The following is a 25916-nucleotide window of genomic DNA, read 5'->3' as shown; positions in this document are numbered from 1 at the left end:
TTCAAGGACTGCAGTCTGCAATCACTTAATACTTTTAAGATTTGTCCCCATCCCTCTCATGCAGCAGCTTGGGTATAACACAGCCTGAAAAGCATTGCATTGGCTCAACTCCCCCTTCCCTCAAATCTTAACCCTTAGGCTTCACTCCATGTGCAGTCCCTGGACCATGCAGTAAAATTTCCCTTGGGAAGAAGTTTCTTCATAGCTTAATAGGTATGTTTTCCCATAAAGGTGCATTTTCCCATAAAGCCACCACTACAGGACAAGGTGAGAGATGAGAACACCAGCCAGCCTTCACCAAGTCCTATGCGCTGTCAGCACAACCAATCTTTTCCCCTCAGCTGTAATCAACGCCAGCACAGATCACGCAGGATTGAAGAATGTGAAACACATGACCCAATACTCACCAATTTTGTGCATTCTTCAAAGATGCTTCCAGACAAAATGCTGCATGATGATTCTACCATCATCTGCTTCACTATGTTTCCACCACACAGTGGAGACATCAAGGTCTGTTCCAAGCTGGCCTTAATATTGTAAGAGACAAGCAGAGATTGTTTTAGCCTGGTCTTCAGGACCTTGGGACTCTTCAAATTTAAGTAAAAGACTCACTAACAAAGGAAATTGTTTCTCTGAGTAAAGTTTCAACCTGTTGCACAACATACACATATCCTGCTGCAGCAGAGCAAACACCCAATCTGACAAATGATCATCCACAACTCCTTAGAAGGTCCACGAGACTTTAAAATATGACCAGATTTTAGCAGACAATACCCAAGGCTTCTGCTGAATAAAAATAGCTCAGTAATCTTCTCTCCTCCCATTTAATTTATCTAATAACAAGGAGCACTAGTATTGACACAGAATTTACCACAGCAACACCCTGCAGGTCCTGTGCCCATGACACTGAAATGAGAAGCTGCTCCTTTTCTGACCCTGCAACCTCACTCTGCAGTACTGCAACTTTTTATCGCACTTCAATCAATTGAAAAAAGGTACGTTCAGAAAGGTAATATTGTGGCAATGTCACACTTGCACATAACTAGCAACTAACCCAGAAGATTTCCTGTGATCATGAACAAATTCTTCAGTGTGTATGTCTTGTAATTCAAATCTTGTAAGAAAAGATCTAAAAAAGGCTTTTTTCACGCCTTCCCCAGTCACTTGGATGAATTTTCAAGAGGAGAAAAGCATCAGCTGAATGAAATGCTTTGTTTTACAAATGTCAAAAAAGTTGTTTTCAAGGTATTTCCTCACACATTTCATTTGGAAATACTTTGGTCTTTACTTGTCAGCTACATACAAATTTCTTATTCAATTTCATTCTTTCAAAACTCTGTATTTGGAAAATAGGAGTAGACTCTTATGTGTAATATACTTAGAACTCCAAGAAATTTCCAGAACTGGGATATAGATAACACTTTCAGAAAGCAGCTACCCTCCCCAAAATTCACATGCAATGATAGATAGCAATAAGATCTCCCATCCCCTCCTTTATCCTGCGTTTTTCTGGTCAAGCCTTTCCCTTTACTAAAAAAAAAAAAAAAAAAAGTCATATAGAAAGAAATTAGCCTGTGCATTCCATTGTTTCTAATGGAAAGACCAAGATTTGGGATATAGAAATTTGAATAGAGAGCAACAATATTTTTATTTGAACTCACCCTGACTAAAAATTAAAGCTTTTTGTTTTAAGATTAAACTCTAAAATGAGATTTCCAATGATAGCTGGATTTTAAGCATCTGGGCTGGATAACTCTAGGAACAGTCTCTACTATACCAATTGGCTATTTAAACATTCCTCTGAAGCCAGGCAGCCCAGAAGCTTTACATAAGTTAATTGGCCTTTTACCAGATTTAAAGACATAATATTATTTGGCAAAAACATGGAGGAAAGAGTTAATTTCTACTTATTTTAATCCTTCCAAAGCTCTTTGTCCACTCTTCACTGATAGTGTAACCCACACTAATTAGTTTTCACAGTTCATTCACAATTACCTTTGCAACATCAGCACAGTGGGAACTAACTTTCCAAGAATTTCCAAAGTCAACTGGATCTACTTCAAGATGTTCACTGCTGCTGGTCAAATCATTGTTTTGAATTCCATCAAAATTTCCACACAGACCACACACTTGATCCTTGCAGGGAAAGAAACACAGAAAGCATTAATCTTACAACTGTCGACCAGCTTAGGGTTTTGTTAAGAAGTCTTTTTAGCCTGGTGTTTTAATGCCATGAGGTTCAAAAATTGAATTACCCATGGCCTTGCCATGGCCACTCAGACACAGTCTCCCTCAGAGAATGTGTAGCTCCCATTCCCGCTCGGCTCTGCAGAAAGCAGGACCACACTGTCCCCAAGGACTCCCAGAAAGGACTGCTCTAATCAGCAGTGCCCAGTAGCTCTGTCTGGAGTGCGTCCCTACAATCCCATTTTATTTGTGGAGATTGCTGTCCTATCATCATCACCAGTAAATTTGGCTCTTATGCTGCTCTTCTTGAATGCAGAAAAAATCGCTCCTGGTTATTCTGAGGCCCCACAGCACTCATCCTTTCTGTCATAACTCATTTCCAATGATCAGGAAATGAGTTATGACAGAAAGTTATAACTCATAACAGCCAATTATATAACAGGATTTGGCTGTTATATAACAGCCAATCCAACAGGATTTGGCTGTTATATTTGAACAACCAGGAAAATAAGGCAGTCTTACAGTACTACCAAACAACCCCTCAATTTTTGAACAAGTGCCTAATATACCATGAAAATCTACATTATTAAAAAAAAAAAAAAAAAAAAAGCCATTCCCCAGGGACAGGTTAAGTGCATTCTCTTGTGAGAATAAGAGATGAAGCAAAAACCGCTTACTTTGAAATTGCCTTTTAAGATAATGGAGACTCCCATGGCCAGGTCCCAGGTCACACTGATGCTTTTGCCCAGTAAAATGATGTAATAACGGCCAGACTTGATGACATCTAAGTTATCGTTTTCACCCTTAGGAGGTACCCTGATGTTTACCTGAATGAGAGAAACGCATTGTGCTATCAGCAGTGTATCTAATTATTATTTAAGGTAAGTGATTTTCCCAGTGGGACATGTTAATAGGTGCTTCCAATCATGCTGTTCTCCAGAGAGCTTCCACACACTATCCAGATGCTCCAGAGAAAACCAGAAATTTGGGATACAAGTACCGTCTTTCAATCTCATCCCATTTCCAAAGTCTTTGAATATGGTCACAGGGTATACCACACAATGCCAATATATGAAGCAGGGCTGATAAAGACAGAGTATACTCAATTAATCACCAGTTTAGTGTTGGTCACTGGTTCACATGTTGGTCCAGGCTTTTTCTATTTCAGCTTTTTAGGAAACTTAACAATTCTGTCCTTCTGGTGTAATAAGAACTGGCAGAACCACACATATCAGTGGCCTCTGAAAAGCAGTCTTATTCTGCAGTCAGGAATCACCTTCTTCATAACTAACTACATCTACAGGAAAAATCCAGAGAGTGTTTTTGGTGTCTATTCATTTTTTCCATCACTTTCCCTTCCCTTGTGTGCCTCTTTCTTTTTCCATCTGGCTGCAAATTCATTGCCTCCAGCTACTAAGAATTTAAGAGATTAATTTAAAATGCTCTCTTTCACACCACAATTCCCTTTCAATGGGAACTCTAATAGAAATATTAAAAACATTTGAAAAGAAAAGCCTGGCATGGCTGCTACTTTAAGCACCATACTAATGCATTAACTGCTCAGTTCTGGAAGAGGCTGATGAAAACTTTTAATCAGTAGAAATAGCAATTAATGTAAGGGAGAAAAAAGAGCCTAGAAACCATTTACCCACCCTCCTACTCTGAAGGCAAAATATTTCCTTATCCTACTATTCTGTCTTGCTCAATTCAGTAAAAGCTCAGCACAGTAATTAAATGCTTTTAATCTCTGAGCTATCATTAGAAACATTTATTCCAGAGAAGACAGTTTACATTTTCCATGGAGTTCCTAAAGCAGGTCTTCAGTGTCTTTAGGGAAGATATTAAAAGATATTTTAGGTACCAAAAGGTTTTTAACTTTCTCCTATGCCCAACATATTACTACACTTGACACTACACTTAAAATTCAACAGTCTTTGTCTTTCCAAATTCAAAGGGTTCCAAAACACAGAAGAGGGCAAAGATGAGCTGGGAGGTTGACCCAAATTACAGAATTTTTATGTTTATGGAGGTTTTTTGCCCAGCCATGAAGTCATAAACTTTTGACCTTGCAAACTTGCAGATTTGTTTCAGAAAATCAAAAACTATTTCATTTTATTTTAAACCTCAGCCAGAACTGTAACATCTCAATTAAACCCTCATTTACCAGCAGCAGTAGAAGCTGCTCTCAAAACATATCATCTTAAAGCAATGTTAATTGGAAGCATTTTAATGGCCAAAAGAACACCTGATTCTTCTGCTTGCTTCTAAGGATTCTTGTGGAAAAAGAGTGTAGAAAATCATTACTGAATAAGAATTTGCCTAAGAGTCTCCATATGCATTGGTTCTCCTTAAAGTCTCTTTTAGTTGTTATTTCTAAGCAAATTTGCTCTAGATATTATTACACTGAGCCTTAAACTCTCCAAAAAGACAACTGAAAATTCACTCAGGGTCATGTCGACAGTGTTGTAATACAGACCTAGGTCTTACAAGGACAGGCTCCCTCAGGAACCAAACATCCTCTGATGGTGGAGCTGCTGGATGCCTAAATCATGTGCTGTTATCCTCTGGCCCTTTCTTACATATCCAAATGGAATCACAGCTTTTCTGAAAATCTATCACCAAAGAAGCTTTCAGACAAAGCCCAGCTAGATGGAATGATCCCTGCACTGCTATTTACACTCAGCCTAGTCAGGGATTCTTTAGCAGTAGAAATGAAAAACTGGACAACCAACATGTCTTGTGTTCATTCCTGCAGCACCCAAAAGCCTGTATGGTTCCTATGCTGTCAAGGTGCACTGCACAGACACCTTTAATAAAGGTGATGTTTTTGTGTTCCTGCCAAGGCTCAGTGGCAATTTGCAGGCAATTCCAAACCTGGTACAGCTTTTTCTGTTAATCCAAAACCAGGTAAATGTAGAGTGGTTTCACTGGGAACATTCTTGCAAATGTCTGGTCAAGAGCACAGGACTTCTGAAAAGGCAGTGATTGAAACAATAATCCACTGCACCCCTGCAGTGACTAAGCTCACAGGCAGTGAGAATTGTTACAGAGCTCAAGGAAAAGGGCTGAACTCTGCCCTCTGGAAAGCTCATTTCCTGCTGGGAAGGGACATGGGAGGTGGAAGCCATTCTTGGTCAATTCTTCCACATTTTTTGGTAGTAAAAGGGAAGAAAAAGAAGAATATAGTCAGGAGGATATTCCATCCAGCAATTTAACAGGACAAAAGACAGCTGACATTCCAGTATCAACTTGTTGGAGCAGTGACTCTTTTTTTGTGCGTGTGTGTTCTCAGTCCTTCAGATTGCTAAATTATCTCTGATGTTTTACTACCCAAAGGTCAGTCATCTCTTAGCCCTTCCTTGCACTTCAAGTTGCTGGAAACAGGCTGTGACAAACCATGCTTAGAAAGGGTCTGGAGTGCCCCAATACACAAAGGATGTGGAGGTGTTGGAATGGGTCCAGGGGAGGCCACCAAGATGATCAAAGGGCTGGAGCACCTCTGTTGTGAAAACAGACTGAAAAAGTGGAAATTGTTCAGCCTGAAGAAGAGAAGGTTGCAGGAAGACTTTATTGCAGTCTTCCAATAGCTAAAAGGGCTACAAAAGAGCTGGAGAGAGACTCTTTACAAGGGTCTGGAGTGGGACAAAGGGAACAGCCTCACACTAACAGAGAACAGGGTTAGACTGGATATCAGGAAGAAATTCTTCCCTGTGAGAGTGGTGAGGTCCTGGCACAGGTTGCCCAGTCCCTGGAAGTGTTCCAGGCCAGGTTGGATGGGGCTCTGAGCAACCTGGGATAGTGGAAGGTGCCCCGCCCATGGAAGGAGAGTAGAACTGGGTAATCTTTTAGGTCCCTTCCAACCCAAACCATTCTATGATTATCTGAGATAAACTGATTGGCATCAAGAAATAGCAGAAATACCGAAACAGCAGAAATACCAAATAGCAGAAATACCATAAAAGCATTATACCTCTGGAAGCTAAATAAAATGGATAAACATAAACCTGCTAACCTGATCGTTGAACCCCTGAGTGAGAGGTCATTCATGCCTTAGCTTACTGAACAGTCAGAAATTATTTTCCCAAAAAAAAAACAAAAGGAAGGAAAGAGAAAAGAAAGCGTACATACGTTTCCATTGAACAGCTCTATTTCCCCTCCTTCATACACAATGATAACCCTTTTGGTGCACTTTTCTCCAGTGAAGCCACAACCTTCATTTGAAATGAATATCCGAAATGTTCCAGAGTCACCCTTGCAGAAATCCTATCAGATAAGAAAATAAATGAGTCGGTAATGCAGAGTACTTGAAAAACACACACAGGGAAAAACACACAGGAAAAAAAAGCCTCAAACAACACTGTGTAATCTGTGGCCAATAGGATATATATTGGCATGCCAACTGTTCCCATGTTCATTTAGTTTATGCTTAGCACTGATATTCATGTGTCCCATCCCTTAAAGAGTGAGGCACACTCTGCCAGTGACACACACATGCATAATTTGGAGAGTATTTTTTGGCAGGGAGAATTTACCATGTTACAATATCTGTGATATCTAAAAATGTATGATGGGCACAGGGCACGTGTGAATACACAGCTTAATGTATTGATTTTCTTCTAAATCCAGAATTTCTGAGATCCTTGGAGAGTTCCTACTACATTTACATGATAACTCATATCTCTCTGGCCTTTTAGATTTTATTTTTCGGCTGTGTTCATTTTTTTTGGTACGCACCTTTTAAGAAAAAGGCTCTGTGTCTATCATTTAAGGAAAACAGATCTGAATGCCATTTTAAGTAGTTTTGCAGTAGCCTATGTTATTTGTGCCCATAAGACCATTACACAGAGCTCAGAGTAGTGGCAAAGCAATCACTCCTCAAACATAATCCTGCTAGAATCAAGGTGGGAGCATATTTCAAAGACCTAAGTAGAGCCAGGTTGATCACACCTTCCTCCCTAAGGAGAACTGCAAGGAGGAATACGCCTCATGAGAACTCTGTGGGGAAAATAGTAACCCACCCATGAAACACATCCCACTGTAACTGCAGAATATTGTTGTTATCAATCAGCAGTGAATCCATCTAGTTTTAGAAAAAATTTTCAGATAAATCCTTGTTTGCACAGACATTTCTAAATACATGATAATTTGCATGTAGATGAGCCTTTGTCTTAGTGAACTCTAAATTCTGTCTGCTTCCACAAATCAAAAGTTGGTTTTAGCTTGCTCTGCCTTTATCCCCCTCTCCTCCTTGCTGTGAGGAAAATGGATATTGTCAGGGGACTCCAAGCACCTGCTTGCATGGAACAAGACAGGGATCGTGCTGAAGGGAATGAGCAGAGCCTGTGCTCTGGGTGCATTTAGGGAAGGTTCATTGAGCATTCCTTGTCTCGCACAGCCAGACAGCAAGCTAACACTACAGGATAAAAAGGAGAAGAAGAAAACATTGATTTATGGATCACCAGAATTCCATTTTGGAGATGAGATTCAGAGAGCTCTGCTCTATACCAAAGTGTTCTCATAAGGCTCACGATGGCCAGCTGGACACGTGACAGCCTGATTTCTATAGGACACAATTCACTTTTCAAAATTCTCAAGACATCTCTGAAAACATAAATAAGCTCTATTTTTTTCTACGATACATCTGACTTAGTAATTAGAAATAGTTAACTATGATTTATCCAAATGCTGATCTTCTCACCTGGTGTAAAACTGCTTTTATATGATCAGGCAGCTTTAGCATTTGACATGCTCTTCTTACCTGAGCTAGCACATACTGGCAGTTTCCTGGAAACTTGTATTTCAATCCATCAAATGTCAAGTAATGAGCTGTACCAATAGCAGTGCAGGTGCCATCACACAGATTTTTGGTGCACTCCCACTTCCTCCCCTGGCACACACTGTAACAGAGAAAAGGGGGCAATGACAGTTGTCCTAATCTCAATGTAAATTACAAGCAAGAGAAAGCAAAGTGCTTTAGGCAAAATGAAAGTGCCACAGTCTCTGCCTCCAGGAGCTCTCTACCACCAGATGAGAGGCTCTGTCATTAACATAAATCAGCATATGTTAGCAATGGGTGCATAAATCCAAATAGTGCATTAAGATTAAATGAATGAGGAATGTGTTTCTCTGCTTCTTACAAGCTGCAGTGTAGGACTCTGGGTGGTTTGAATTTCCCTGTTACAAAATAGGTCAGGACAGACTCCGCTAGAATATTCTTTTATACCAGAATTTGCTGGAATATGTTTTTATACTAGAATTTTATTTAGGATATGCTGCTCTGCTCCAAGTACCCTTTCAGCAAAACCGAGCATCCACACTCTTGCCCTTTTCCAGAAGTATCCTGGAGGAGCACAACCTTGCTACAGAAGCTGCAAATATGAAAGGGGAACTCTCCCTTGACATCCACAGGCTTTTGATCAGTGAAATAAATTTATTTGCTAACTAGCAAAAGACTGAGCAACTAAAGTAAAACTCAAAATCAGTGAAGAGTTAGAATACCATTTTACACAATATCTAATAATAATAATTTAATAATTAATAAGCAATATATTGCTGGGGGATGGCAAAACATTCATCCACTAAATGCTCCATGAATGCAGATGGACATCATTACTGCCCCAGGAATTTTCTAACCAAGCTCTCGGAGGGCAGGGAAAGGGGAATTCTATCCATACTTTACAGACAAAAACTCAGGGATAAAGAACTTGAAGTACTTTTCCAAGATAAAATTGTTACCTGAAGGAAAAACTGGGCACTGAACTGAGTTCTCTAATAATGCCCTAACCTGAGCATAGATACCATATAATCTTAATAACATTTCACATCATAATAAATATTGGGCAAGACATTTTCTCCAAAGAATGAAACTTCAGTAACATGAAACCTCTTGCCCCCTCTCCTCTGTGAACAGTTAGACAAGAGCAAGATTTTGTAAATATGTGCATGGACAGATTACAAGAGACATGGGATGGTTAAATTCATATTAGCAAATTTCTGCAGTGCACTGCAGCACAAGTGTGACTCCAAAATTTTCATTGAGCTCCACAATGAACTCCCAATAGATTGCATAAGAGAAGGTTTGCCACTGGCTTAGGCTTGGAGACATTCCACTGTTCATGAATTAGGGTGTCCCATATGTCAAGTCAGATGTAAATGCCAAATCTGACACCTCTGGCTCATATATTGCCTTTGCAGGTGTTCACATCTGGCTAAGAACAAGTGAGAATGAGAACTCCTGCAATAGCAGTACAAAAAACAAAACCAAAAAAAAATGGAAGATCTTGACCTCCAAAATGCCGACTCCCAATTCTTATTAATTCTCAAAGCAACAGGAATTTCCTATAACTTTTAAAATTACATTTTACTTGATATTTGCTGAGAACTATCAAGAAACTTTTCAAAGTCACATAGTGCAAAAAAGCCCTAGTAACATTTTTTAAGGGACCTTATCTCCAATTTTACTTCCACATTCATGAAAAACATCTAAAATTTGAGGAAGAGCTTTTTATCAATGAGAAAAAGCCTGTTTTCTACATTTCCTCGACTCTAATAATGAAGAAAATTCTATGTATTTGAGGAAATATAATTTACAATGGTATTGCCAGAATTGTGGACAGTTACAACAGTAAAGCAACATGGGTATGATTACTTTAAGATCAAAGATTATATGAATAATTGACAATAAAAAGGCTGATCATGGTTATTGTGAGGATCTTGCAGACTTTTTATCACTGAGAAGTCTCACACTATATTCTTCTTGTTTCAATAAAATTTTCATGGTGCCTAATTTTCAGCTGAGTCACTTCTACCTAAATGCAATGTAAGCAGATTATAGAGTATGTACCTAGACAAAAACATCAATTTCTCTTCCATCTTTTTCCCTTTCAAGCCTATTTCCCCCAGATTTAATTACATGGATTCACAGTGTTATATGTAGCTGCAAAGGAAACAAATTAAGCAAAACTGGAATACAAAACCTTCATCCAAGGCTAACTCATGCTAGTTAGGAGTGGTCCCACTAGTTTAAAAATGCAAAACTTGAAATCACTGTTATTCAAAGAGCAGTGTACCAAACAAAAATCAAGCACTGGACTCTTCAGTGGTGCTGACTCTCTGACCCAACTCCAGCCAGTCATACAGAGGATGACGAACATTGCTCCTGGGGTTGCCACAGAGCTGGGCAGGAACATTTAGGGTAGAATGCATAACTGATTCTCAAGTCGGAGTTCAAAGAACCCCAAGGATTTTCACAGTGCTGGTGGCTGAATGTCCTACGCCCTGGATTCTTGGAGCTCTGAAGGAAAAGAGCCACCATTCCCCTCTCCATCACACACATGGAAAACAAAGCACCTCCAATGCAACCAATGTGCTGTGCAGGAGAAGCCAAAAGTGGCTCACTGTACTTTACCAAAGGCTGTGCTGAGGGCTTCCCTCTATGCAAATTGAGCAGCCCAGAACTCACCTTTGAACCTATGAATCCTTTTCTAGCAACCAATCAGGATAATGGTGAAAGACATGGAGCACTCACTCTTTTCTTCTAAGAAAGTAACAGTTTTCCATCTATTTTCATATTTTTAATATATCAATAGATAGAGCACTCTTTTGAGTTTTAAGAAGTCGACCCTGTCTCTTCCTAATTCTTTATCATTTCCCTGAAGAGCTCCTATCATACTACAGCAGGTGCATCACACCCCTTCTGGCTGAAAAGGACTGATTTGATGGGCCTCAGAGAGCCAACAAAAAGGGAAACACAACAGCAAAGCTTAGTGACAAAGCCCAGGCTCCATTCCTCCCACCCCAAAGCATATAGGTCCTAAATTGTAATCTTGTGTTGCAAAATCCACTATCTAGCGCCTACAGAAAAGTTGCACAGACACACAACTATTTGTAAGGTACAAGGTAGAGGTTGCCAGACATTTCAAGGAAATTTATTGGAACTTTATGCAACATGCAAAGGGAATGTGCTGTTTGTACAATTAGTATGCTGCCAAAACTGGCTTTCTCTAAAAGAGATCTGTTAAGTAAACAATATTTGGTGTTACCAGAAACACAGCAGTCTCCCTAATGAGAAAAAACATCCTTCCAGTGGCTCACCAGGAGTTGCAATCCTTAGTCACTGTTTCTCCCTTGGAATATTCTCTTCCACTGTGGAAGCACGGGCACCTCTCAGGAGCAACACACTTGTTTTCATGTCGTACCTAAGCAGAACACACAGTTTGTCACCACCTGGGGCTGCTGGGACGTGGCCATGTGCAGGGCGAGCAAGCAGCCAGGAGCAAGCACAGAACATGTGGATGGAAAATAAAAGAAAGGTTGAAAGGAATAAAAGAAAGGATGAAGGCTATCCAAGGTGAGAAAGGTACAGTACTAAGAATGCTTTCAGCCATTAACATAAATAGAGCAGTAGGTACATAAATCACAGCTTGCTCCCACCATCTCAAGCTACTGGGAGAATAGATGACATTATAGAAGAATGGCACAATGAGAAAGTCCAGGATGCAGTAAACCAGGCTAACCTGAGTATGGAGAATAGCTTCTCACAACAAACTGGAAAAGGGCTTACTACAAAAGCAGACAAAGGGCCCAGATGGACTAAAAATGAAAATAGGACCATCAAGGAGACCAGAAGCCACAGCGCCTGACCCATCCACATGCAAATGCTGGTTCTGTTGTTGCAGACAGCCCCTTGACAAAGCCAACACTCTATCAACTCTCCTCTGAAAAGTGCAATAATCACTCATTTTCTTTCAAATCCCTATTTATTTCCTGGAAGGCTGGATAAATATCAGTCCATTTGAGGTATTATTCTGCTTTCTCTGCAAGAGGTTCTGTTGCTAGGAAATAGGACATTATCTTCTATCCAAATTTTAATTTTCACCCTCCTGATCTGAGTTTCTCTTTATGGAACTAAAAATCATTTGTCCCACTTAAACAAAAAAAAAAGAAAAACAAACAAACAAACAAAAAAACTACAGCCAAAGAAAAACAAGTAATGCCTTTAGACTATTCCGTTTTTCCATTCATTTTCTATTTTCTTTTTTTGTGATTACTTTCCATTTTTAAGAACACCAGTTTCAGAGAATCAAACATAACCAAAGCTGGCTATGCTGACTTTTCACTCAATAGCAGTTCTGGCAAAGCCAGGGTAGGTTTGGCTCTTGTTTCATAGAATACCTAAATGGAAAGCCCTTCCCCTTCTTCTCATTCAAAAGTCACAAAATATCACTTTCCCATTTTAAACTCTTTTTGCAAAATCATTAAAATAGTTTCTTTTTTACCATTAAATATGGGCCAATGAGATCGATGTAGTCTGAATGCCAGGATAATAAAGAAGAACAGCTTTGCCTTTTGCTATGGGGACCTAGAACTGCCACATGGAACAAATCACAAAAAAAAATTCCACAGCACAGAGACCCTTCCTTTATATGCAGCTCCACAAGCTCTGTGGCTTATGGGGAGCTGCATTATGCCAAATAAAATCACTTAGATAGAAGCAAGATGGAAACAAAGAAATGCTTTTCTAGATAATGGAGCTGCAACTCTGCCTTCACCTTTACAAAGGATTGTGAGAATGTTCAGATAAGACCAGAAAGAAGAGTTTAATATCTTCTTTTCTTCCTTCCTGGTGGTATTTAGGAAAAATGGAAGAATTTGCTGAGTGTTCAGCAACACAGTTCACAATACACTTGAGGACTTGCCTCTGGATACAAAACTGGGGATTAGACATCTGGTTAGTAAAAAGAGAATCAGAACCTCTTCCCCTTGCTCCCTAAAAACTGGTACAGACTGGTATTGGCATTTTTATCACAACCAGCGCAGCAGCCATAAAACAACCAACAGAGAGAAGAGCACCTTGTCTTGAACACTGACAGAGTTGGTGGGTGGGATTCATCAAGAAGGACACAAAAACCCAAAGTGGACTTTGACCAGAAGAATGCTCATTTTTTTCTGCAAAACTCAATGAATTATGATTTTGTCAACAGTAACACACAATCTATTTGGCCTATTAACATCCCATCCAAAATCTGGGGCATATCTGGCAGCCTGCTGCCATGGTGCACAACAAGGACCATGTGGTACTACAGTACAAGGCAAGGAGCACTATTCACAAGCAGCTGGATTTTCTCTGAAAGTCTCTCAATCCATCAATAGACTGCAGTTAATACACGAGATTTAGCAGTCCTGAGTGCTTGAGATGACAGGAGGCAGCAGCACTGGGGAGGCAGCTATATGAAAAGACAGAGGTTTGTAATGAAAACAACAGCTGTTTGCACCATTTAATGCCCTTAGGATGATGCTCTGCATCCATGGGATTACAAGTGGTTAACTAACAGCTCACCCGTTACTTGGGGATCACACAGAAATGTCTGTAATTTCCTTGCTCTGTCTTATTAATTGCTAAACCTTGAAAAATCTTGCAAAAGGAAGGACAATATTACAGGTTTCAGAACTTTTAAGATTCTTCTTACCCACACTCATAGGAGGTGATTGTTCTGCTCCTCTCTGCATGGTGCAGTCTCACCTTGAGTCCTGGAGGCAATTTTGGGCACTACAATATAAGAATCTAAACTGTTAGAGGGTGTCCAGAAGAGGCTTCCAAGATGGTTAAAGGTCTGGAGGGGAAGCCACATGAGGAGTGGCTGAGGGCACTTGGTCTGTTGAGCTGGAGAAGAAGAAACTGAGGTCAAAGCTCACAGGAGTTCTGTAGATTCCTCACAATGGGAAAAGGAGGGGCAGGCACTGATCTCTGCTCTGATGGATGAGGGACAGTATCTAAGGGAATGGCTGGAGCCATGTCAGGGAAGGGTTAGGTTGGAATTTAGGAAATTTTCTTCCCCCAGAGGGTGGCGAGGCACAGAACACGCTCTCTAGGGAATGGCCACGGCCTCAAGGCTGCCAGAGATCCAGGAGTGTTGGGACAATGCTCTCAGGCACAGGGTGAGATCATTGGGATGTCTGTGCAGGGCCAGGAGTTGGGCTGGAAGATCCTTGTGAGTCCCTTCCAAATCAGGAAATCCTATAGTCCTGAAATCCAGCTCAATGAACCTAAACTTTGAACTCTCTTGGTCAACACAATTTGATGACTATTCCTGTCAAGGGATACTCAGACATTGCTCTGTTCCTCCTGACACATGCATGGAATTCAACGGAAAGTCAGCCAAATGTATGAAGAAGCACGAGATTAAATAAAGGAAGTGGGTCAGATGAGAACCCAATAGCTAATAGGCTTTAGAATGAGAAATTGCTTTGAGGAAGAAGGCACCTTAAAGATCACTCAGTTCCATCAGCAGGGACACCTTCCACTATCCCAAGTTACTCTGAGCCCCATTCAACCTGGCCATGGACACTTCCAGGGATGGGAGAGCCACAGCTGCTTTGGGCAATCTATGTCAGGGCCTCAACACCCTCACTGGGAAGGATTTCTTTCATAAATTTTTTTTTAACTAAAACAGCCTCTCACCCTTAATGTGCAAACCAAGACAAGTTAACAATATGTCAGAAGACCAAAATGTGCTGGTTTACACTTGACTTCTCTTTCTTATGTTAGCTGCATGTCTCTGATGTTTATTTGACATGCCCATCTCCTCATGAAGACATTGTAACATAGGATAAGCCCACACTAAAAATATACAGCAGAGAAATCAAAATAGTCAGGTAAATTTCAGTTGAAAACAGTTAGAAAGAAAAAAAAAAAAAGCCTTCCAAACTTTCCTGGTTAAGATGTTTGGGATTTGTGGGGTTTTTTCCCTTTTTCTACAAATGTATCACAGTTTTAGAAGTAGTTTTATTTCAGCAGTCAGAATGCAATAAAATATTTCATTTAAATTTTAAACCTTATTTTTTTTGTCAGTTGTTGGGAATAGAAAGAAAGTAATTTTCTACTTTTGGAGTGTCTGGATTTTGTGCTCTGTGATTGTTCTGTTCCTCTTTACCCAGAAAAGTGGTTAACACTCAATTTGTATATTTATTAACATTTTCCAATGGGAAAAACTGAAGTGCAGCAAACTAATTTGAGAAAGCATATTTTTCCCCACACTTCTGCACATATGTTATGATTTCTCTTTTCTGCTGTGCAAAAGCGTGACAAGGAGAATTTCCCACCTTCTAGATGATCAAAGACAGAAGAATTATTTTTATGATATATTGAACATTTTTTATTTGCTAGAAATCAAAACAATGTGAAATACTAAGTCAAGACGAATCAGAAAACTTATTATTGAAAGAAACTGAAAGAAAGTTGAAAGTTGAAATTTTGGAAGAAGTTAAAAGAAATTGGGTTTTGTCTTCAAGCTAAGAAGTTACCTGTGAGCATCGATAACTTTCATATGCTACTGTATCACAAAAGAAAGAAAAAATCTTCAGTAAGAAGACACAAATTCTTCCAGCCTGATAATATGTGCAAATATTTATGGGAACACATGTTGAGTAACCTGTTACTTCCAAAAGACCCTGCTGCAAACAGTAGCTCACCTCTGTGAGTGCTTGTAAATTAGGCAGGATTACAGAACACCTATACAGGAGACTGAAAAGTAAAATGGTAATTCCTTTTTCCAGTCCCTTTATTGCTCACCTCTGTTGTACAAGCCTGGAAAACACAGACTTTGACTTTGATTTGACTTTTAAGAGCTTTGTGTCTGTGCTCCCAGAGTCTCTGTGTTAAAAAAGGACAGGATGGAAAGGAGATCCTGGTCACTATCCATATCGTTCTCTAGTGGGGGAGCACAAAGCCTCATTGCAGAGCACAGAAATAAAAAAAAAATGGCTCTCGCAAATCTCATCCCATTGGGTGAGGAGAAGGAAACTGCTCTTTGAGAATGAGCTGGCAGCTCCTGTGAAGCAAGGAGTCAAAGACAGGGCAAACAGGACACACCCGAATGGGGACTGGGCTTGATCCTGACTTTGCATGGCAGTGGTTACAAGATGATTTCTACATGGGCTTCTCCCATTGTGGCTTGGGCGCAGCTCATGATTTTTATTCTCTAACACAAAGGAAGCCAATGAGAACAATTCCAGGCTGAGTTTAGTGAAGATTAAACCATACTGTCATCTAGTGGACAGAGAATTTATTTTACTTTTTTTTTTTTTTTTTAATAGTGATCCTGATTCTTCAATTCAAAACCTGACAAACCACTTTGTTGAACTTGGGTGCATTTCACATCACTGCAAAGTCAGCTGGAGTCTCCAATACCAAAAGGTCAAAGACTGCTCTCTTGGCAACAATTTTATGAAACAATTGTTTCTTTTAACTTACTGAAAAAGAATACGAAATACTGTACCAAAAATGAAGGTTAATTACTATAGGGGTTGGTGGTTTTTTCCTGTGGAGTAATTATCATAATTTGTTTTCCACAATTATGTCAAAAGTGTATTATTACCATGTCCCAGAACTGAAACCAAAAATCTTAAGCTCCTTTACCAAATGAGCTGAATGTTAGATGCAAAGAAAAGCCTGTTCATCCTGGAGCTCCAGGAACTTTAAAGTAGAGAAGCTTTTCTAAGTTTTCTTATCTCACTACTATTTATGAATATTTTTCAGGTAAAGGATAGGCATTTATAGACTGAAATGGGAAAAGAAGCAACACTTGTTTTTAAAATCACAGTGAAAATTTATGGATGACTTCAGAATCTGTTCTTTTTCACCTCCAAGACATTTCACAAGCCTTAGCTTTTTTCCTAGCACTGGAATTTAATTCTGGAGTAGAATCTATTTATATAAATGGGTGTTTATCAGCAAAATACAGTAGCAATGTTCAAAATATATGTTTATATTATTGCTAAAAATTACTGTATAATGAGAATTTGGGAAGAGCTGTTTTTCTAGAAAGTTAATTGAAGGAATTTGGGGGCAGAAAATAATTAAACTTATTCTTAAATCTGAGGGTTGCAGTGGGATATAACCCTGGACCCCAGAAAGCCTCTTTTCAGTGGAAGAAAAAAAGGTGTGCTTCATACAACACCTGCAACTCCGAGACACACTCTGACATCATCTTAGCAAGTTTCATATCCTGCATTCCTTCTCACCCACAGGAAGGCAGCTGGAGAGATGGAGACTTGACAAGGAGGAACCAATATCAGCAAGAAGGATGGCTGGATCAGAGAAACCCAAGAATGGGTTGTGTTGGAAGGAACCTTAAAGATCATCTTGCTACAACCCCCTGCCAGGGGCAGGGACACATTCCACTATCCCAGGTTTCTCAGAGCCTCATCCAACCTGGCATTGTACACTTCCAGGGATAGGGCAGCCTCAGCTTCTCTGGGCAACCTGTGCCAGGGCCTCACCACCCTCACAAATAAAGACTTATTACCTCACACCCAATCTAAACCTGCTCTCTGTCAGTGTGAAGCAATTCCCCCTTGTCCTGTCACTCCACGACCTTGTCAAGAGTCCCTCTCCATCTTTCCTGTGGGTTCCCTTCAGGCATCAGAAGGCCACAATGAGGTCACCCCCAATGCTTTCTCATTGCCAGGCTTAACAATCTCAATTCTCTCAGCCTTTTTTTGGAGGAGAGGTGCTCCATCCCTACGATCAACCTAAATATGGGTGTCCTCCTGTCTCTCCGGCTGAGAAAGTTCAACAAGACTGAGGAGGAGTTTAGGAGGAGAACTGAAGGAAGACATAAACCAGTCTTCAAGGCAGGCTTTAGAATTTTAATTAATAATTATTTTGCAAGCTAAAGTTCATCTTCAATGAATTTCAATTACATGTTCTTTAGGCCAGCCACAACTTGATAGTCAATACTTCACAACCACTTATTCCCAAGCTGCAAGAAGACTGTTGGTAGCAGAGAATGAAGGCAAGAAAGCAAAGAGGACCTGCTTCTCACTGCTGTATTGAAAGCTGCTTACCATCCCTTTTGGACAGAGGCATCCAGATATGCAGCCATGGCTGATGCACTCGAGGTCATAGTTCTGGCAGGTCTTGGTACATTCCACTCCTTCTGCTCTTGGGTTGTTGGCAGGACAGATAATTTTTTCCATGGGGAATCTGCACGTCAAGCTCCTTTTTACTTTAAAAAAAATGAGTTCACAAAAAGTGCAATTAGAACTCAAGTACTCATTATTGACACAGTATTTTTCTAAAAGGTGGATTTTTTATATGAAAATAATTTCTTTGATTAGAAAATTAATTTAGAATATAGCCTGAAGCAACATCACTACACATGACATGGCAAAGAAAACAGCCCCTACTTCCCCTGGAGCGACCTCAGTTAGGCTGTCATGAAAGCAGGTATTTAATACTGAAGCAAAAAAGCCACACTAAACATAAAAGTGCAATTCCAGACTGCACTGGGGCTATGCAAACACCTCTATGCACTGTACAAAGTTAGCAGAAAATTGATATTCTGAGAAGCAACAGCATTTTATATTATTGTATTTAGACTCATTTCCCACACTGAATATAACTACATTGGTCACTATAAACAGCAGTGCCCTGAGCTTCAATAAAAACTCTTTGAGACTTCAGGATCTGACAGTACCCTGTCCCAAGAAAATCCAACATACTATTTCTACTGGTATTAGCAGTATGCCTCTCTGAAGTTTTGTAAGTCTTGACATCCTATTATCAGGAAAAGAATATCTTAGGAGCATTAAAGGAAGAGTTTGGTGAGATATCTACCTGGAAGGCATCACCTGAAGAACAGGTGACCCAACCAGTGACACTGTCACTGGTGTCCTAGCAAGCAACATTAAGCAGGTCCCTGCCCTGTACCTACAGAAACATTTACAGTATTTTCCTCTAAAATTGGTTTATCCTGAGAAGGTGCAAAGACAAACAATTACCCTTTGTCTCCAATGCAATGGTAAATATCAACCAGAAATTTCCTCCAGACCTATGTACAGGTGCATTTATCAGTGTGCCATGGAAGACACTGTGTTTGGCTCTGCTGGCGATCCCATAGGTTATCCTGGGCTGGAAGGCACCCACAAGGATCAAGAAGTCCAACTCCTGGATATTTTCAGGCCTCCCCAAAGCCCCACTAGCCCCTTCCCCTTTGAGACACATCCAGTCTCAAACCCCCTATGCCATGAAAATCCCATAAGCTCCATCCACGTCTCAGTGGGAAACTCCAAATGATCCCAGAGCACTGCTGGCTTTTCTCCAACGCTGCAAACCCCACATAGATACTAGAAGTGTTCCCATGCACCTCTCACAGCCTTCAGCCAAATTTTTGATAAACCTGTCCACTGATGGGAAACATGGTAGCTGTCAGTCTCCAGGAGGTTTCATAGAGATTCCTGCTGGCTGGAAGGCACACTGGAAACCTGGCAGCAGTGTAACCTTCAGGCCACTAAAAGCCTCATTTACACCCAGAAAGAGTTTGCATCCCACTAGTGAGAAACAGAAGGTATAAAACTGATGAGTTACTGATGTCTTGTGATCCTCAAATAGCAAATGGGGACCTCAGATCACTGGCATAGATGATCCCTTAACCTTTTCAGCTCAAGAGAGACTGCAGTGGCTAATTACAATTACAATTTTCAGAGTTGAGATTCTGTGCACCCTCCCACACATCCCTTTTGTTTCTACCCTGTAAAAAAAAAAAAACTGGAAAAAATCTCACAATATCACAGCTGTTGCAACCTCTGGAATTTCTTCTCCAATCTACACTACCAAGAGACTGAAGAGAAAAAAAAATCAAAATAAAATATTAATATTTTAAGGCATACTAACGTCTGGGAGATGGCCTCTCATCAGCTAAAACATCAGCCAGGAAGCCACCAGGAGCTCTGTTTGTACTGCAGTGCATAAATCCATTCTCACAATAGCTAAGAAAAAGAAACAGAGCTTATATTTAATGAAACAACATTCAGCTTTCACTCATCCTGATTTTTAGTCAACAGGGAACTTGTCAGAATACAAAACTACCCTTCAGTGGGGCTGAGCTGTTGCTCTCCATCCACTGTGTCTATCAACATTAAACGCAAACTTTCCTTAAGAGAGTCGATGCCATACAGTGGCATGGAAACCAAGATGCTTGCTGGCCCTGAACTGCTGGATCCAGTGCAGCTGCACAGGGATAAAGCTAAGCAAAACCATAGTCAGCTTTGCTGAGAAAAGAGGTAAGGGACCATCTAGTTCCTGAAACTTTGTGGTAGAGAGGAAAAGAAGACACTGTTCCCAAAACTGGGCCTGTCCAGAGATTAGGTGATATGTTTAAAGCCCACAAAGTAGCTATTGTCAGTAATTAAGCTCCATTTCAAACTGGCAGGAACTGTTCATAGGACAGGGCTTAATACTGACTAAGGGGGTATTTGATATTAATCTGAGAGAGATACAATAGCAAAACTCACCATTTGGCTTCTTGGGGGCAAAATCTTGCCTTTTCTTTAACTAGTTTCAGTAGATGCAAAGGAACTGATCCAGTTAATAACTCAAGCCCTCCAAAAACTGGAGTGATGGTGTGTAGGGAAGGGTTATGAATAGTGCACTTACCACATGGAGTAATGATCCGAGAAGACATCTTCTGGCTGGAAGATCTCCCCATCATAGTAACAGGAGCACTGGGATTTGGGCACACACTGCTCATGCTCATCCAGGTAGTGCCCAGGGGGACAGTAACACCCCTCCAGGCACAGCTGCTCACAGTCCTCCTCCGGATAGGATAGAGACTGGCACGTCTGGTTGCACGGTGTCCCACATTGTTGGTACACCTGGCCTTCAGGACAGGCCATTGCTGGTGAAACACATGAGAGAGAAGAGCATTTTATCCAAATCCAGCTAAAGGAAGAGCTGCCTAAAACAGACTGGGAAGCTTGGGATTAAAAGGCATTCACTCAATTTACTCATCATGGAGTGTTACACCATTCCTCCTTAACAGCAGCACTGGTGTAGCCTAAGGCACTGCTCATATATACACACAAACAAAACCTTACTAAAGAAAATTCCCCATAAATGTTAGGACTGGACTACCCTGCACTACGATGAAAATCTAACTACAGAGTTTTGCCCACAACATGAAACACAAGCTCTGTCCAACCTCTGTTATTATCTGGATCACAGTCAGGATAACCTAACTGAAGCTCTCCTGAAGGGAACCTACAAAAAAGATGGAGAGACACTCTTGGCAAGGGCCTAGTGACAGGACAAGGGGGAATGGCTTCACACTCACAGAGAGCAGGTTTAGATTGGATGGCAGGAAGGGATTCTTCCCAGTAGGGTGCTGAGGCCCTGGCACAGGTTGGCCAGAGAAGCTGTGGCTGCCCCATCCCTGGAAGTACCCAAGGCCAGGCTGGATGGGCCTTGGAAAAACCTGGGCTAGTCAAAGGTGTCTCTGCCCATGGCAGGGGGTTGGAATGACATGGTCTGTTGGAATGACACATTTGGGTCCCTTCCAACCCAAATCATTCCGTGATCCCATGCATGAAGAGCATTACAAGTCTCATGTACACATACACATCTTTCTTCCTTTGCAACAGCTTTAGGCACTACTTGGTCAAAATAAATAGAAAAGTATTTTTCTGCTTTGGTAAACAGGAGTGCTGCAATACTCAACAGCCTCACATCCCAGAAGCACTCTGTGATTTCTATGGAGACAGGTGCAAATAATTAAGTAATTTAGCAATCATGGAGCCAAACCTAGATACTAACAATTTTTGATGATTAATTCTTTTATATGGAGACTAATTATGGCCTTTGTAGCCATTTTGTCTTTGTTTTTAAAACCTCCACTTCTACAGGGCTGATCTTGAGGCATCCACCTTTGCACACATCAGTATCAGCACTAGGCGGCAGCTATGACAACACATTGCAGAAGACAAGAAACGAGCTTGTTTTATCAAGTGTTTGAATTTAGCAGGTCTCCTGATAACCAGGAGCTACACAGCAAACAGATGCAAGGTTATGAGGAACAATGTTCAGGGAAGCAGCTGCAAATGAAAGCTGGCACATTTGTACCTTGGTGAAATCAAAGGGTTACAGAGAAAGCCCTTCCTCTTGTTATTCCTGCAGAATGGTGTGATAATCCCTGCTCTCTTCTAGCACACAGCCCTGGGAACTCTGGCAGCCATGGAATACCAGGATAGTCCTGCAGCCTCAGCCAGGTGTTCGCTGGACTAGCAAAGCAAGGCCTATGTGCTGAACAGTGACTTGTGGTCACCTTCACAAAACTCTTCTGAAATGAAGAATTATTCCTGCCTACTGGAGAGAGAAATGGTTACAACAGGTTCTCTTGAGGCTCCTTTAGCCCCATACATGGGAGTATAACACCTTAAACTGAAAATCCAGCCCAGAAGCATTTAAGGTGACTTGAACCCTTCTTAAGAGCAAAAATCTCCCGTCTGGGACTGGTGCCCAAACTGCTTAATGTACCTTTCACAACACAGCCCAAAAAATGTGTGTTCATCATTACAGCAAATGTTTTCTAACTCTGGACTGAGCAGAAGATAGACTCATTCACTGTTACAGGAAATTTTGGCAGCATTCACAAAAATGTGCTTCGGATTTACATAAACCTGACCTTTGCAGTAAATCAAACCCTGAACAGGCACAGCCCAAAGCTGAGGACCATTTTAAAAATAACTTTCATTATTAAAGGCACATCCCAGTAGAAGAACCATGAGGCCTCAGCCAAAAGTACTATTTGTTACACGTGAACCTCTGGAAACGTGGAACTGGTTTGGCAGATTTCAGAAGGGTACATCAGTTTATGAATTTCAAGATTCAAAAAAAGGATGTGATAACTGAGCCCAGCATCCTACCCTACTTTCTAGTCAGTTGTAACACTCCCTATCCACAGGGACAACTTTGCAGTAGATTCCTTTCTTGGATAAACCTTTGTAATCCGTGTGTGGGAATGGCTTCAAACTGAAAGAGAGCATGTTTAGATTAGATATTAGGAAGAAATTTGTCCTTGTGAGGGTGCTGAGACTCTGGCAGCAGTTGTCCAGAGAAGTTGTGGCTGCCCCATCCCTGGAAGTGTTCAAGGACAGGCTGAAAGGGAATTGGAAAAATCTGGTCTAGTGGAAGGTGTCCCTTGGAACAAGATGATCTTCAAGGTCCCTTTCAACCCAAACCATTCTATGATTTTCCTTGCCCATGTACCTCCTAAAATTTTTTTAAGATCCCTTGTTTTTCTAGTTATACTTCCAAATGCCATTCTTACACTCTACATCCCAATATACTGCTCTATCCCTTCCCATCAACCTCTGTTTTTAACAGCAAAAAGGCAAGACAAGTGACTTGGGAAAGGCCTGACGTCTGTACACTGTTTAATACACTGCTACTAAAAAAATCCCATCCCGTTATTGACAGGAAAATTAGAAAAAAAGGCAAAGTGCATCTAGTCTCTGTGGATGGCTTCTATGAAACCAAAACAGCTCAATGTTGTGCTCAAAGTACAGCCTATCCCAGAAATAAGATGAGAAGCAGTGGGAAAGCATTGGAAAAAATGTGTTTGCATCGAACAGCTCATGCAGCTCTTTTGGGCAGGTTTTGAAATCAGACTGAAAGAGACAAAACATGACCAGTTCCTCAAGTAATACAAGGTGAAAATGTTGCCACCTCTGGGTGAAGGTGCACCCTGCCAGGACTAGATTTAATACAGCTTGTCTGCCATGCTGAGGCCCAGCATGCCCTGTTGCCATTCTCAGATGCTGCTCAGAGCCTGTCCTTAATTCCCTACTCCAGCACTCTTAGATTTATCCTATACAAATCCTCTTACAGAAGGCATGCAAAGCCACCAGCCATCCCAGCACTATCACATTAAGAAACCTAATGGGCTTAGCAACATGTCCTAAAATCTGGAGGAAGATCTAGGGACCTGCTGATGGATTCCCCTGTGCCACAGAACAATACACACATGGGACAGGTAAACATAGAAATATTTGGGTTGGAAAAGACCAAAAGATAACTGAATACAGCCATTAACCTCACATTGCCAAGTCCACCACTAAAGCATGTCCCTAAGTGCCATATCCATGAGGCTTTTAAATACCTCAAGGCATGGTGATTTAACAACTTCTCTGGGCGGTCTGTGCCAGTGCTTGATAACAATTTCCATGAAGAATGTTTACATAAAACCTAATCTGAACTTCTGGTGAAACCTGAGGCCATTTCCTCTCCTCTTGTCCCTTGTTCCTTAGGAGCAGACCCCAACACCCACCTGGCTGCACCCTCCTGTCAGAGTTGCAGAGAGTGAGAAGGTCTACCCTGAGCCTCCTTTTCTCCAGGCTTAGCCCACCTCAGCTCCTCCTCATCAGATTTGTGCTCCAGAACATTCTCCAGCTCCATCCCCTTCTCTGGACAGGCTCCATGCACTCCATGTCTTTCTTGTAGTGACAGGCCCAGAAGTGCCCCAGAATCTGAGGTGTGGCCCCAGCAGTGCCAGCCCAGGGGACAGTCACTGCCCTGGCCCTGCTGCCACACCACGGCTGGCACAGTCCAGGTGCCATTGGCCTCCTGGCCCACCCTGGGCACACCTGGCTCCTGTCCAGCTGCTGTCCCCAGCACCCCCAGGGCCTTTCCCAGCTTTCCAGCCCCTCTGCCCCAGCCTGGAGCTGCAGGGGGTTGGTGTGACCCCAAACCTCAAAACCCCTTGGCCATGTCAACCCTCAGACCACTGGCCTGGGCCCATGGATCCAGCCTGTCCAGATCCCTCTGCAGAGCCTTCCTGCCATCCAGCAGACCCACACTCCCACCCAGCTGTGTGCTGTCCATGAACAGACTGAGGATGCACTCAATCCCCTCACCCAGATCCTTGATTAAAATATTAAATAAAACTGGCCAAAATACTGAGCCCTGGGGAACACCACTGGTGACCAGCCCCCAGCTGGGTTTAACTCAATTCACCACGACTCTCTCGTCTCAGCCATTCATCCTGGGTTTTAACCAATTTTTTACATGCAGCTGCATGAGAAACACAGCTCTTCACAGTGAGGCCTTTCTGCTCCTCCCTTGCAGCATGAAGGGATTGGCACTGGTGCTTCGTCATGGTGGGTTATAGGGGTATGAGTCAGGTCTTAAATAATCAAACCGCAACTAAAATAATGTCAAAGAGAGGGGAGCTGAATGCACTTGATAGCTTGACACACAGCAGAAATGCTGTGCTACACTAATGACTTTGGTCTCTGATACTTATCCACTCCAAATCAAGCAAACTGGGTCTGTCATTTCTCAAGAATCCAAATCTCTGGGGATGAAGGTAGGGTGGAACACACATTCAGTGCATTGGGCCACCAGCACAAATTACACAACCTGCACATTCACAACTCAAACCCATTAAGAAAGAGGGGATTGCTCTCCTTCATGTGTCAGGAGATGTCTAGAACACCAGGATTATTTAGTGGGGGCTGATGGATCTGCAGCCGGGGAAATTGTCACTTTGTGTGAGCACAAAGCTCTCTGTAATGCACAGAAAGGAAGAAGCAGCTCTGCACTATTAAAGATTAATTGTGAAAATTGACTTGTTCAATTACAGAAAGAGCAATGGGGCATTATCGCTGCTCTTTCTTTCAACCTCCAGACCTGCAGAGTTCTGAAAGGATTTTTATTACATTACTGTTCCACTATCTGAACATTTACATAAACTAGGTAAAATGTTATAAAACCATGCAGCAGTTTAATATAAACTGGGTTTGTTCTCATTCACAGTATGCACTCTACAGCCTGCAAAAGTTGTGGTTACTGACCTTGCAGACCCTACCAGGTCAAAGGCCAGAGACCTTTCTCTTTTCCACTTTCTCACACACTCAGTTTATAAATGTTTTTCCCACCCTCTGCTTGGGTAAAA

The 25916-nt window shown here is 41.4% G+C and overlaps 1 protein-coding gene across 1 annotated transcript in view; it reads right to left on the bottom strand.

Moving 5' to 3' along the window:
- The window catches only part of VWF (von Willebrand factor), a 118992-nt gene that overhangs the window by 59081 nt on the left and 33995 nt on the right, over window positions 1-25916 (bottom strand). Inside the window, exons 16-24 of the mRNA XM_030238043.2 lie at window positions 20624-20864; window positions 19862-19956; window positions 18034-18194; window positions 11281-11384; window positions 7946-8084; window positions 6316-6450; window positions 2865-3014; window positions 1996-2136; window positions 408-527 (exon numbers count right to left, since the gene is read on the bottom strand). Coding sequence (XP_030093903.1) covers window positions 408-527; window positions 1996-2136; window positions 2865-3014; window positions 6316-6450; window positions 7946-8084; window positions 11281-11384; window positions 18034-18194; window positions 19862-19956; window positions 20624-20864 — 1286 coding nt within the window. The remainder of the gene's footprint in view (window positions 1-407; window positions 528-1995; window positions 2137-2864; window positions 3015-6315; window positions 6451-7945; window positions 8085-11280; window positions 11385-18033; window positions 18195-19861; window positions 19957-20623; window positions 20865-25916) is intronic.

The sequence above is a fragment of the Serinus canaria genome, chromosome 1A (genome assembly GCF_022539315.1).
Source record: "Serinus canaria isolate serCan28SL12 chromosome 1A, serCan2020, whole genome shotgun sequence".
In the NCBI taxonomy this organism is placed as follows: domain Eukaryota; kingdom Metazoa; phylum Chordata; class Aves; order Passeriformes; family Fringillidae; genus Serinus; species Serinus canaria.
The sequence above is the reverse complement of the archived record's forward strand: the minus strand, read 5'-3'. Positions and strand labels throughout refer to the sequence as shown.